This window comes from Pollicipes pollicipes, unplaced genomic scaffold (assembly GCF_011947565.3).
Source record: "Pollicipes pollicipes isolate AB1234 unplaced genomic scaffold, Ppol_2.1 Scaffold_4740;HRSCAF=5597_pilon_pilon_pilon, whole genome shotgun sequence".
Taxonomy (NCBI): Eukaryota; Metazoa; Arthropoda; class Thecostraca; order Pollicipedomorpha; family Pollicipedidae; genus Pollicipes; species Pollicipes pollicipes.
Genome location: NW_023596545.1, coordinates 21,915,880 through 21,929,640, shown reverse-complemented (window position 1 = coordinate 21,929,640; position 13,761 = coordinate 21,915,880). Strand labels below are relative to the sequence as shown.

General features: G+C 50.8%; 1 protein-coding gene across 3 annotated transcripts in view; it reads left to right on the top strand.

Annotated features, from left to right (window-relative positions):
* The window catches only part of LOC119098830 (PDF receptor), a 115,816-nt gene that overhangs the window by 99,362 nt on the left and 2,693 nt on the right, over positions 1–13,761 (top strand). For 2 of the 3 annotated variants that reach the window (XR_005094292.1, XR_005094291.1), the window contains exons 11-13: positions 843–1,026; positions 11,577–11,767; positions 13,353–13,484. Coding sequence is in view for 1 of the 3 variants with exons in the window: in XM_037221879.1 (XP_037077774.1) it covers positions 843–1,026; positions 11,577–11,767 (375 nt within the window). In the remaining 2 variants the exon portion in view is untranslated. The remainder of the gene's footprint in view (positions 1–842; positions 1,027–11,576; positions 11,768–13,352; positions 13,485–13,761) is intronic. The other variant, XM_037221879.1, reaches the window with a different exon arrangement.

The window sequence follows — 13,761 nt, the reverse complement described above, 5'->3', positions numbered from 1 at the left end:
CCCCATCGATTCGGGGCTTTCAGCGGTGTGTTACGGCGTGTGAGTGATTGTCCGCGCCGATGTGACAAGCCAACCCGCCTGAAGAATGAACCGGTATCGGCCCGCGTCTCGCGTGCCATCCGTGACGGGCGTGCCGATTCAGCTCAGTTCAGTTAATGTATTCTATCGTATTTTGAAAGATGGCCTGAATACAGCACAGCGGACCGGTATCACAGCATAATTTTAGGGGCGCCTACCTCACTGTTGTGTGGCGTCGGGCTGAGCGTTGACTGTTTGATACGCCTCCGCTGCCTCCCTCACATCCGGGTCGGTTCAGCCAGGCGTTCTTGGTGTCCATTCATGTTAGTTAGTTAGCGACTTGTTAAGTTTTAAGGGTTGGCCAGCGACATTGATTATCTGCGCCTAATATATCATGGCAAGTGTGATGTTACGCCAGATCTGAGTACTGGCGTGTTCGTTTTCTGTTGTACAGATGTTGTTCACGAAAAGTTGTCTTTTCTTCGTGTTCTATATTTGGCAAGTTCTCAGTGCATACAACATGCGTTTTGGACAATTAATGTTGCATTCAAGTTTTGTTATGCATCGTGTTTGCACTGGCAGCTGCAGAGGCCTATCGAACGAGCACTGCAGCAGGCTTCAGCTGCGACAAGACACCAGCAACACCGACCAAACACCTGTCTCAAAACCAGGCCGACCCAGAACACCACCCCCGCTTTCATGAGTAGAAGGTCAGCCAGCCTACTAGCAATGGCGGGCGGACGATCCGTTTGCGGTGGGCCGGGGCGGTGCCGCCCCATGTGCTCAGTTGCCCGGTCTGACCCCGGTCGATGAACCTGTTTCAGGAAGGCGGTGAAGGCTGCAATAGTGTTGCTGCCGCTGCTCGGCATCAACAACATCATCAACATGGTGGACGCACCTCTGGACCGCTCTGTGGAGGAGTTCGCCGTGTGGTCCTACCTGACGCACTTCCTCGCGTCCTTCCAAGGCTTTTTCGTCTCGCTGCTATACTGCTTTCTCAATGGAGAGGTAAATGACGACTGCTGCCGTCTCTGCTCCTGTAAGCATCGGCATTACAATGTTTAAAATGGGAAGATAAAGTTTTTTAAAGTTAAGATTCTAGGCGTCCAAAAGAAGGTAGACGAAGAGCTTATCGCCCCTTACCGTTTTGGAGAATACTGATGGCGATGTTGCAAGGAAACAAGCAAGTGAGCTGTCCCGTGGTCAGCTCCCAGACCTGGCCCTGGGACTCCGGGTGTGATGTATTTACAGGGAGAGCCGGTGACGCCGCGTGGGAGGCGCCGAGACCATCGCGCCTCATCCGTTATACGCGAGCCGAGCCTCACCAGCGCTTTACACTCAAAATTGCATATTTTACATCTTGAAACACACATTTACACATGTGAGAACATTGTCCAAGAACGATCGTCCATCAGATCCTTATGAATATGTCTAACAAAGAGCCACATGTTTTAAAACTATGGGTACTATTTTTATAAATATTTTCCAGTGCGTGTGAGAACCTCAAGCATTGTCAAAGCCCTCTCCGATACCTTGAGTGACGTCTTTTCCACGGCAGGAAGAGAACCTGATATGGTGTTAGAGATGCTTTTTTAGGTTCTCCGAAAGTCGTATGAATGCTCCGAGCTGATCCAGAGACCGCTTTGAAACCATTTACCGCGCTCAAGCGACATTCTTGTAGAATCTTTAGAGGTCGATGTGTGCGTTTTCAGTACATGGGTATATATTTCAAGCGGCCAGGCGCAGCGGGCACTCCCACACTCGTACAAATCCCATTCAGCTTTCATCAGCGGACATCACCGCGACTGCAGCTGATGGCTGGAGAGGGCTGCCGCCAGGTTACTGGATCCCGCCCCGCCTGCACCCTACTTGTCATGCGCGACGATACACAGAAACTGGATCTGCTTGCTCACGCCTCGGGGCATTTTCAGCGCCTTTGATACCCCTGGCGCTGTGAGCTGAATGCTCAGGAACGGTTACCGGTACGCTGGCTTGACGGGCTGCGCCAGGGCGCCGCGGGTGACGGTCCATATGATGACGGCATCCGATAGGGCAACTATTCCCTACTCCGTACCCCCGACGACATGGGTTTACAGGGACGTACGCAGGACTTCGTCGTCATTGGGGCTTTACGATCCATTCAGCTGCTGAGCCCCATCTATGGAAGTTTCTAAAATTTGTGTGTGTGTGTGTAGGAGGGGCTTGAAAAGGCTGCCAAACCGGCCCCAAAATTCATTAAAGAGCTGACTGCCCCAAATATTTCACCCGCCTTTCTCTCAAAACTGTACTGGAAACCACACCTCCGCCATAAGTCTAAACATATGTTTTGTATGCTTATAGCCAGACGATAAAATTATAAAATATGGCCATCACTCCCTAACATTAAAACCATGGACTAATTTAGCATGCATACATGCAGGTTCTGGGACGTAGCCAAAAGAAGGGCCAAGACAGCCTTGTTCCTCCTCCTCCCCGAGACAACGAGTTAACACTGGATGCTATGTGATTGTGCGGGAACTTCTTGCAAATTTACATGATTCGGGAGAAAACATGGCATTTCTGCACGGCAAAAGTTTTGGAACGTGCCTGCGCAGGTATAATTTTATAGCACACAAAGTGCACATGTAGACGTACTGGATATTAAGTGCACATTCCTGCTGGGTTCTCAGACCAGCGCGAGGCCGAGCGACTGTTCGTAGACCAGCGCGAGGACGAGCGACTGTTCGTAGACCAGCGCGAGGACGAGCGACTGTTCGTAGACCAGCGCGAGGACGAGCGACTGTTCGTAGACCATCCCCGCGCAATTTTGGCTGATTCTATTGTCATATGTCAACGACGAGGTACCCACTCATACCGTCTGTTGGCAGCTTTCCATGGCGGAAGTCCGTTGTGGCTGCCACCACCAAGATCATCATAATCATGCATTAATTACTAGTCGTTAAATCGCTATGGCTTAATGTTTGATTCGAGTTAATGGGCTTCATGTTGTGTGATTTAAATGGGAATGCGACAATGATAAAAACATCAAAAACACCAAACACCGACAGCCCACAAAAGCACAGCCCTCCGCGTTGTAAGTCCAGGCATAAAGACAGCACGGTTCCTGGAAGCTACAGCGTCGGGCGGCAGGCGGTTCCAGGAGGGAGAGACCAAACGCCGATCCAACCTGTTGATAGCCCAATGTTCCAAGTCTATAGCACCGATCGACATGAAACCTTCCCCATTCGATGTTGTTCAGTCGATAATGTGTGCTCTCCAAACATAGTGACTTTGTGTCAGATTGAAGGTCACCAAAAGTACAGAAAAAACGTAAAAATAGGTTTGCAGACATTCCATCCTTCCAGCCTATGAGACCAATCAGCATGACACCTCCACTAATCGACCGCCTCATAAACATCCTATATTCTAGCTCTGTCGTGGCGGTGGAAGATTTCGCAGAGGGAATGAGGCCATGTGGCAGGCGTGGTTCCGCCCCCGATGTACCGAAGGTCTTGGCCAGCGTCGCTCTGGTGACACCTGGTCGACGTTGGTGGCTGTTTTGAACAGGACGCGGGACGAGGCATGCGCGAGCTTTACGAGCACGACTGCACGTCCCTGCACCGCGGCGCGGGGCCAAGAGGTGCTCTCATTGTTAGGAGGAGCCCATAACTAGTGACAATGCGGGTATACACTGGGGGTATATACTATACATGTATACACTGGGGCCAAGTGCCAAGTGTGGTGGTCTCGCGAAATACTGTGACGTTTTCGCATGGAGAAAGGAAGACATCTTTGAGTCGTTGCAGAAACGGATGTAAATATAATTATTGATTAACCGACTCGATTCAAATGCCTTGAGGCCATATTATCATACTTATGCAGCATTACCTTGTCCGGACCTTTCCGTGCGCACCCTTAACCCGCCATCCAAGGGAGAGACGTGAGTGGGAATGTACAGATGGAATGGAAATGAAAAAAGAAAATCTGCCCCTATGGTGTGCGCCAGTCCAAGTCCCTTATTGATCTACGTGGCTTACAATGATAAAACAGCTGCCAACTTCGCTTGTGATCGCTCCGTAACTCCCGTAACTTAACTTGCAGCTGTAAGGTAACATTCTATACGTGGGCTGTGCAACGTATGGGTTTTTTAATTCAACACCAGGGACGTTGGATGGTTAGTTCAGCCTCACCTCTGCGTCAGCTCTTGGTGGCTGTGCAACTGGAAGCACATCAACAGTCGCTATACAATGATTAAATCTGCTTACCTGCGTAGCGCCCAGATGTTGCAGTGTGCACGTGGCGCGTCCGGAAGCTAGATCAATCTGCCTCTGTATTTAACGCAAAGCCCACGCCGGGATGGTCATAGCACGCCTAGCTGCCATTGACCCATGCCACACCTTGCTGGCATGGCCCATGGCACACCCTGCTGCCACGGCCTATGGCACGCCTTGCTGCGATGACCCTTGACATGTTTGGCTACAATGACCTTTGGCACGCCTGGCTGTGATGACCCGTGGCACACCCGGCCTCAATGGCCATGGCACGCCTGGCTGCGACGGCCCATGGCACGCCTGGTGGCCATTCACACCTGCTCGTCGGATGAGCCCGCCGGCTGCCACCGATCCCACAGGGTCCGGCAGTCCGGCAATGCAGCTAATACTCCCGGCGCCAAATACAACACGGTGGTGGGTCGAGCGCCGCGGAAGCGCCGCCGACGCGACCGCACGTGGCCTTGCGACTATGCCTCCGTTCTGCTGACTCAAAGGTGTCGGCTGGCGCCATCTGCCGGTGCTCAGAGAGCGGTCGCCGCCGGTCGCCGCCGGCAATGTCGCCAGCCTTGTCCGGTGCCGCGCGGCCGCCGCTATGCCGGGCGCGTGCGCTGCCATGGTCGGCGGGTGATGCGGCCGGCAGTGCCGCCGCCGATCCCGTCCGGTCCCGATCGATCGTCGTCCGCGCGCGGCGCGGCCGTGACCGGCCCAGACCGCCCGCGCCGCCGCCCGTAAGGGGTGTCGGGCGGCCAATTTGGGGCTCCGGCCGCTCGTTGGACGGCGCGTTCGGAGCCGGTGGTGGCACGCGTGGCGGTCCGGGGTGTCATAGGGCCGCGCTGGAGGCGCTCAGCCGCGGCGACGCCCGTTGGAGATCACCGCGCCGCGCTTTTAGATCGGGCTCGTGGTCAAATCGTGGGTTGATTTGGTGCCAGAACATTCCGCTGCTTGGTCAGAGACTGATGCACTGTCCAAGGCCGGATTGGGCTAATTCGAGAGCTATTGCCGAGCGCTGCCGTCGCTTCAAGATATAGAGCTGCTGCTCCTTTCTAGGCCGATTCTGATGTCCATCCGTGGGACAGTTTTCATGGTATCACAGCCATGTCATTAAGGTCATTATGAGACCATTTACCCCAGATATGCCTTGCCTGGCCGGAGGCTAATGCCCTATCTACGGCTAGATTTAGCTAAATCGGAGATTACTGCCAATCCCGCTGTCGCTGCTCCGGTCCCGAGCGGCACGAGGGACCTCTCGGGATTGGTCAGAGGGTCTCCTACGCCAGGGAGGGATAGGTATGGTATGTATCCCACGGATGACCTTCAGCTCAACCAGACTAGTTAGCATTAATGTGGCTAGCATTAATAAACGGGAGCTGAAACACTGCAGACGGAGAGACTTGGATGCCCTCGGAATTTGCTGGGCCAGATCTGGTAGTTTTTGCGGGGACCTTCATCAAGCTGCGTGCTCTCATCCCACCCTTTTCCCTTGCCAAGCGCCTGGTTGCACTCCGGGAAGCTGTATTTTCCTATTCAGACTGATTCTGGGGTCAAGTCGTGGGCCAATATGTTGCTGATATTCAGCGGAGCACGGGAAGCACCTCGGCACGAAACCGTGTCTCGCGGAACTGAATTGACCGTGATCGTAAATAAGTTCGTCACAAGTGTTCGGCATATCATGACGCGCTTCGTCGCATGCTGTGAATGGGTTCGACCTTCACGGTGTAAAGATGTGGTAGTTTGGTGGTCTTTCAGTCCCAGGGAAGAAACTGTTGACACGTATATTGATATGAGTGTCATTCCCGAGAGCCAGTGAACCAGCGTCAGCACTGTTATTAGCATTGTGTTTACGACGCCCTTTAAGCAACGTAGGTGTAGCTATCGTTGCGAACCAATTCGCTACTAGAATGTCTGATCTAGTCGTACGCAGCGCAACGACTCTAGTGTAACGCTTACGTCAGCAACGTTTACGGTAACTGGAAGGGCTCGTACGTGCTGAAATAGATTGGCCAGACCACCGATTGTAGAGCAAAGTTGAAGTCAGTATGTTAGCGATTTAACGGCCGCAGGCTCTGCGTGGCGAGGAACGACCGCTCGCAGCGTATGTGAATGCCCGTACCAGTACTGCTATGTGGATCATCGTCCATGTGTGCAGCCGAAGGGCCGCGCATTTTTCTTCTAGCAACATAGATGGCCTCTGGATCTGAAATAAAATAAACATGGTGAACAGGGGTGAACAAGGCTATCGGCTTGCATGGTATGGTCAGTTACAAAATTGAACACTTTTGCGAGCTTTTTGGTGTTAGAATTGAGAAAATGGAAATAAATTACGACAAACCAACCCAGTCAAACGAAAAGCTTGGCATTAGTCTGTACGCGTTAACGCTTGCAACGTGAGCTTGTGTAGAGATGTTGCCAAACCTAAAAGCTTTAATCAGGATAGTTTTAAGGAGATGACAGAAATACACTACAGATATGCCACGTGAGTACTGAACTCACAGATCAGAGGTAAACGAATAAGATCAGTTCGTTACGGGGCGTTTGAGACTATCGCGCCAGCTGCGATTGATGACGTTTGAGACTATCGCGCCAGTTACGGCCGATGACGTTTGAGACTATCGCGCCAGCTGCGACCGATGACGTTTGAGACTGTCTCCCCAGCTGCGACCGATGACGTTTGAGACTATCGCGCCAGCTGCGACCGATGACGTTTGAGACTATCGCGCCAGCTGCGACCGATGACGTCGAACGCTCGCCACACGACATGAAATTGGGAACGGTGCGGGGCGGTTGGTTGTGTTTATGTTGTGATAAGCTCACCGGCTGGAAATACCTAGATGATCGTCAGTTATTTTAAGGGGATGTCTGCCTCTTCTAAGGATCATATACTTTAGAGGGCATCACCGGTAAAAGCGTTAAAAACCCCTCCAAGCTAGGAGGCTTGCTTTGTGTTGATACGGGAACTGTAGCTTCAGAGGTCAACGGAGGATCTTGGGGCGACACATGTCAAGGATTCATCTGAGGCCTCTTGCCGCCGAGAGAAACAGCGGCTTTGGAATAAGGGGCGAGTATCTTCTGCCTGGGTCTCGTACACTGGCCGCCGCACCTCAGATTTAGCAAATTGGCCAGTGACAGGCGTGAGATAGAACGCTTGGTGTTGTCATTATACTGTAAATAGTGCTAAATGAAGGTAATAACCATGCTGAAAAATGCATTGTGTATTTGCTAATACCAAAATTGCATAGGTTTTATACTAAGTTAAGTTAAGTGAGACGGTGATAGGAAGTGCGAGGGATAATGGCGGTGATATGCGAAGACAGTGGAGGTTGCCAACGCTTCCAGTTGGTTGTGCAGTGACGCCATCCAACCAAAAGTGATGGTGTTTTCGGATTTTTTAGAGCCCTGATAATCAGTAGATGTAGGGCTACAGGGATGCAGTTTTGGAAAAATGGGTAGTGGTAAATAAGGGAGGGAGGGGGATAAAGAAGAACACACTGGCCGAGTTTGCCCCGAAGTGCTGTTGGAACAGTTTTCTCTCCAGATTTGACCAACTTTCGATTCAGAGTCGAAAGCAGGGGCATATACTTTGTCAAAATTAGTTTGCCGGGGGCTGAACTCTAAAAAATTATGCCTGATGAAAAATAATGAAAAATGATCATTACAACTATGAAACCGCATCCCTGGTTGGAAGCCACAAACCCTCAACTGATAAGAAAACTATATGCCCTTGTATGGTTAGTTACATAGCAAGTCTCTATATGATAATTATATCATATCAGCCTCAATCATCATTCAGTGTTTGATGGATTAAATAGGGTCATCCAGTTCAACAGTTGCTCCGGAACAAAGCCTAAGCTGAATGTAGTTATTTTGAAAGAAGTCTTAACCACGATAACCCGATAATGCTTGCTTGGCTTCGAGACCGTCCGCACAGTAACATACGCACACACATGTGCATTTACGGAGGCAATTGATTAGCAGATAGCTGTATTTCAGTGTGGAATTGATCATTTCCGTGATGAATGTCACATAGTTGTGAATCTCAATCTGCGAGGGATGTCGTCAGGATTCACTCAAGGAGGCAAGCATCCATCTTGGGCCAAAACTATTGCTGAAAGTGGCTAAATTGTTGATGTGCAGTTGGTCCCAACTATGCCTCTTGCAAAGCTTATTATCTTGTTTTACCCATCCCATCCAGTTACCGCTCCCCCCGCTAATGATGATGTTGGATCTTTTGGATACTTTGCAGCCAGATAAGTTTACCTTTGAACACCATGGGGCTTCTATCGGATTTTTGGGACTGTAGCGTGTTTAGGCTTTATATGCGTGCATGCAATAGCGCCCTTTTTTCATTAAATGACGTCTGCTATATTTCCTTCAGACATCTCCTTTCTTTTTGTTGTCGGAGTAATGTTATTAAGCCTGTACAAGTGAAAATCTCAACTTCATTATGAACATGCCAAACATAATGTTTGGTCATGGCTCATTCGTTAGCCCTCGCCGTGATTCGCCGTTCTTCACAACGCAAACCAATGGGTGAGGAGGTGAAGCGCGATGTGATACCTCCCCGCTCCGAAACTAACGTAGTGTCACTCGAGAAAAAAACGGGTAGATTGGCCGTAACTAGATCTCACGATCGGTAAGAGACATTATGATACTAGACTAGAAATGTGTTAAGGGACAACATTTCCTGAAAGTTGAACATTTTTGGTTTTTATGTTACTATATACGAGGCCACACCCTGTGGTGACACGGAATATTAACAGGCGTGCTCTTGTTTAATTATGAGTACATTGGCATGCTGTTTGATGTGCATTGAGCATATTGCTGCAGTTTAGGACTCCTGCTAACATAACAGTGTCACCTGGCCACCCGCGCCCTCCGTTGGTCATTATCAGGGATACTACTTCCTAAAAGCGGTTAACGGCTCAACCGGGTTGGCTCAACAAGTTTGGCCTCACCTACGCCTCAAACCTGGTTTCTCCCCAGATTCCGGCCATTTGCAATTCGAGTGGCCGAAAAATGTGACAAATGCACTTGCCAGCGTTGGGTAAAAACATGCATCAACTTTTATCAGGGCCATCCTGTACTTTTAATGGCTGCGGCATGTTGCGTTTAGTTGTAATTTATCCCAATACATGTGCTTTCATTAAAAAACTTGTCAAACATTTGCACACTGGCTTAACATATGAAGAAGTTGATATTGACAAAGGCATTACGTTCCTACAGAGTACCATTTGATGCAAAACATCCATGATGCTAACAGTGATGTGTTAAGCTTCCTCCCCTAAGGTTTTCGAAGGATATCTCTCCGGCGTGTCATGCAATCGCACCCAAACTTTCGGTAGCTTCTGAGACACGTAGTGCGCGTGTTTTGACGTCAAAAACGTGTCTTTAGCGATCAGCTGGTGAGTAGTCATTGACTTTACGGAGCACTGTACAGCAATCCACGTCTGGCGCAGGCGACCAGGGGTGCAAAAACTATTGATTTACAGGATGTGAGCGATTACAAGAATGAGCTCTTCTGCAGTTTATTTGGTGACAAAGTTGCGGAAATGGAAAGAAATGGCTTTGGCAGCAAACAAAAGACATTTTCTCCACTAGTGATAAGCCCTAACTGAGCTCCGCACCTCTCTTTTATTTTTCCGGCATCGTCCCTCTAGTTCATAATTCGTCGCGTTTCATTCGATATTTTTTGGGGCATGCAGTAAACTTGCATTATCATTTTTTGGCGGTATTGTTTTTATAAAGATATCGCTATGTCTGTTAAATATTTTGCATTTTCTACTTTGGGCAAGCCTGTGAATCGATAGGCATTCACTGTAATTTTATTTCGCAAGTCCATCGGAGAAACTCTGTAATGCCCCCCCCCCCCCCCTACACACACACCTCTCCCAAGCTGCCGTCAAGTAGAGGTTGCCGTGCGTGACCGTTAGAGGTATTGTGCATTTGATCCCAAACACTTGTGTAGCTAGAAATACTTCGCTCCACAACGTACAAAGATGGATCTCCCGTGAACTGGTCTGTGTCTAGTCGCATTCCTTTAACCTCGAAATGGCGCAGACTAGCATTTAAGCCATCATATATTTTGCATGCGTGTTCAGTGGTAGCATTCCAGCGCAGTTCTTCAAAACCTGCTTGATTTGCTTCCGACACGATTCTAGCATGTTAAACATTGGAAGGGCGTTGGCGTAGACTAACGCACGGATCCAGTCTCTCATCACAAGTGCGCAGCTTGGCCGCACCGATCCAGTCGTTCATCACAAGTGCGCAGCGTGGCCGCACCGTGGCACCCACCCGGTGTTTCTATGCTTGGTGACGAGCTACGACAGGCTCATCACTCCCCACTAACTGCAGCTGCCCTATTAGTTGGAGAACACAGAAAGAGCATCACCTCCGTCTTCCATCGGTCCCATACTGCATATGTGCATTAGCTGCACGCACGCCACCACCTTGGACGCTGCGCTACTCCCGGCCGACTAAAGTTAGGAGGCGTTGTTGGTTTTCGAGCGGTAACGAGCTGTCGGCAGTTCCGGCAGAGTAGGCTTTAATCAGATGATCCGAGCGTAGCGTAATTGGTTTATGAATGCTTAAAACGTCCCAGGCGTGACTAAACGCCGAACTCCGGCGAGCATCTAAATATAGCTGCCGACCGATGTCGACCGAATCCTGGAGAGACTGGACCTGGCCTCGGCCGTCGGGGCGACCTCTGCCGCCGAGACCGTCGGCTGGCCTCTCTGCTGTCCACCGGCTCAGGCGGGGCTCCGCCGCCGGGACCGTCGGCTGGCCGCTCCGCTGTCCACCAGCTCAGGCGGGGCTCAGCAGCGGCCGCACGGCCGGTCTGCTGCACTGAAGATGGCGGTGCCAGCTGTCATGCTGACCCTCCCCCCCCCCTCCCTCCTTCGGGACGATATCCATGTCCAAGGTCATGACTAAGGGCATACCCCGTGGCGATGCCAGAGTTCTGCGCCATAGGGCTGCGTTATCGGGCGCAGCCGGCCATGTGGACTGGTCTCTCTAGATGTAGAAGGACGTCTCCATTCGTGAGATATTCCATTGAGATTTGAGCTCTTTCCGTCACGTATCATTTTCATTCACAATGTGCGCTTCTGCCCGGTTTTAGCGTGGCGTGACGTCCGCAGTGTTCGCCATTAACGGTGACGACACCACCGGCAGATTCTGTCTTACCAGAGAGCGGCTGGTCGGCGTGATGCGTGCCGACTCACCCAGGCTCGTGTTAAGCCGTCGCCACACGCCACTGCTCGTCATGCCAGGCCCGAAGCGTCGAGACGGCGCTGATCCCGCCTGGGTCGACAGGTGCGGCTGGCCATCAGCAAGATGATATACGACTACTGTTCGTCGCGGACAGCGGAAGCGTACCGGCGCGGCTCCGGCTTCTCGAGCGTGTTCCTGACGACGGTGGCCGAGCCGGCCCGGGCCGAGCCGGCCCGCGCTCTGGTGGCCTGCGGCTGCGTCCGTACCAAGTCACCGTCGCCCGCCTGCCAGGGGTGAGTGGACGCGCATCGGTTCGCGGCACGGGGACACGAGCGCGCCCGAGATGTCGCCCTCCGTCAACAGGCGAAGGGAAATGGAAAAAATAACACGTGTTAAGCGAGGCGGTAGGGGAGGGCGGGGGGGGGGGGTAAGAACGGCTATCAGTCATTGATTTACTGTCTAATGCTACAGGGTTACGCGAAATGTTTAATTAGGTTTGCTGGATAAATCCTGGATGCCTCCCCGCCCGAGTCCCTGATTATAGGATCCGACAGAATTTGTATCAGTTAAGCCGTTGTTGCGTCCAGGTGGAATGCAAATACGAGGTGGGTGTAACCTTTCCAAGCATGGCCTTCCTGCAGCCTTCAACGTTTGTTGACCATCGTTTCCGAGCACACCCAGGCATTGTTTTTGAATGTGTGTAATAGAAAATGACCTATGTTTTATATGCCGCGTGGTGTTAATGAAGTGTGGATGCCGCTAACTCTCATGTCTGCTACATGCAGTAGCACGTTCTTCGATATCTCCTAGAGATATGCAGCGAAGTGGTTAAATTATGAACCCAGTCTATATATTGGTGTTATGGTGTGCTAGTGTTCTTGACCGAATGTGCCCATATAAGAGATGCATAGTCTGAACACCCAAATATTACACTTTTCATTTAAAAATGCGTCTTAAGGTGAGTAAGAAAAACGTGCTGTAAAATGCGCTTAAACGTGTTCCCTGGCAAGAAGTGGTGACATGGTTTTTTCTTGACAGCCTTTCAGTGCTCGAAGCCGCAAATTTAAAGCAAACAAAGTTAGACTTGGGATCCCCATGTTTTCATAAATTTTGCCGAGCCAAAACAGCTCAATACGCCTTCCTCATCCGGAGGCACCCTCAGCATCAGTAGTTTCCCCATCGGTCTGTTTGAATGGCGACATTTTTCTCAGACAAAGGCGGTGAACTGATGGCTATGGATTCCATCTTCTCGCGGCAAACCATCTTGCTGGATTTTTGACAGTTTGTTTTCTCCCAGGCTTTATCAAACGGGTGGTGGTACTGCGTGTCTATCACCCGGTGCGTCCGAAAAGGTGGCGTGCATGCAAGAGAGCGCGAGCGCGGCATTTACGAACGTATTTTGGTCTTCTGGACAGTGATATTTTCAAACATTGCTTTATCACAAGAAGAACACCGCAGTATTATCAGTTTCATGAAAAGTACGCTTCGGCATGTTTTTGAAAAGAAAAGAAAATTCTGGGAACCAGGACATGTCGTGTACAGGGCAGTTTAGGCGACTATTTGCTGCAAACGGCTTGCTAGGTCTAAATGAAGATTTCCAACGTAAAAGAACAGCGTCTACATCAAATGCAGCTTAAAAGGGCTCATAACCACAAACATGCTTGCACGATAAGTAATGAAATGTTGCAAAACATTCCGCCCTTAGACATTCATGAAAACGGCTGTGATGTGCTAGAACCTGCGCTTAGACGGTGTTTATGTGTGCAGCGCGCATGCCCTCGCACACGATCGCTCCCGCTCCCTTGCCGCCCGTTCCGTGGTGCCTCGACTGGCCGCGCGGCTCGGTTTGATTGCAACCGAGCCCTGCCTCTGTTGTAGTGCCTGTCGTCTTCTGTTGCCCTCACCACCTTCCCACATCAACACGGAGATCTGAGAGGACGCGGTGGCGGGCGCCGACGACATAGCTAGCTCTGCATGACTGATTGTTAGCTGTGGGCAGTCGGCAGACAGGTGAGAGAGAGCCAGAGACAGAGAAAGAGAGAGAGAGAGAGAGAGAGAGAGAGAGAGAGAGAGAGAGAGAGAGAGAGAGAGAGAGATAGAGGGAGGAGAGAGAGAGGAGAGAAGAGAGAGAGAGAGAGAGAGATGAGAGAGAGAGGAGAGAGAGAGAGAAGGGGGAGAGAGAGAGAGAAGAGAGAGAGGAGAGAGAAGAGGAGAGAGAGAGAGAGAGAGAGAGAGGAGAGAGAGAGAGAGAGAGAGAGAGAGAGAGGAGAGAGGAGAGAAGAGATGA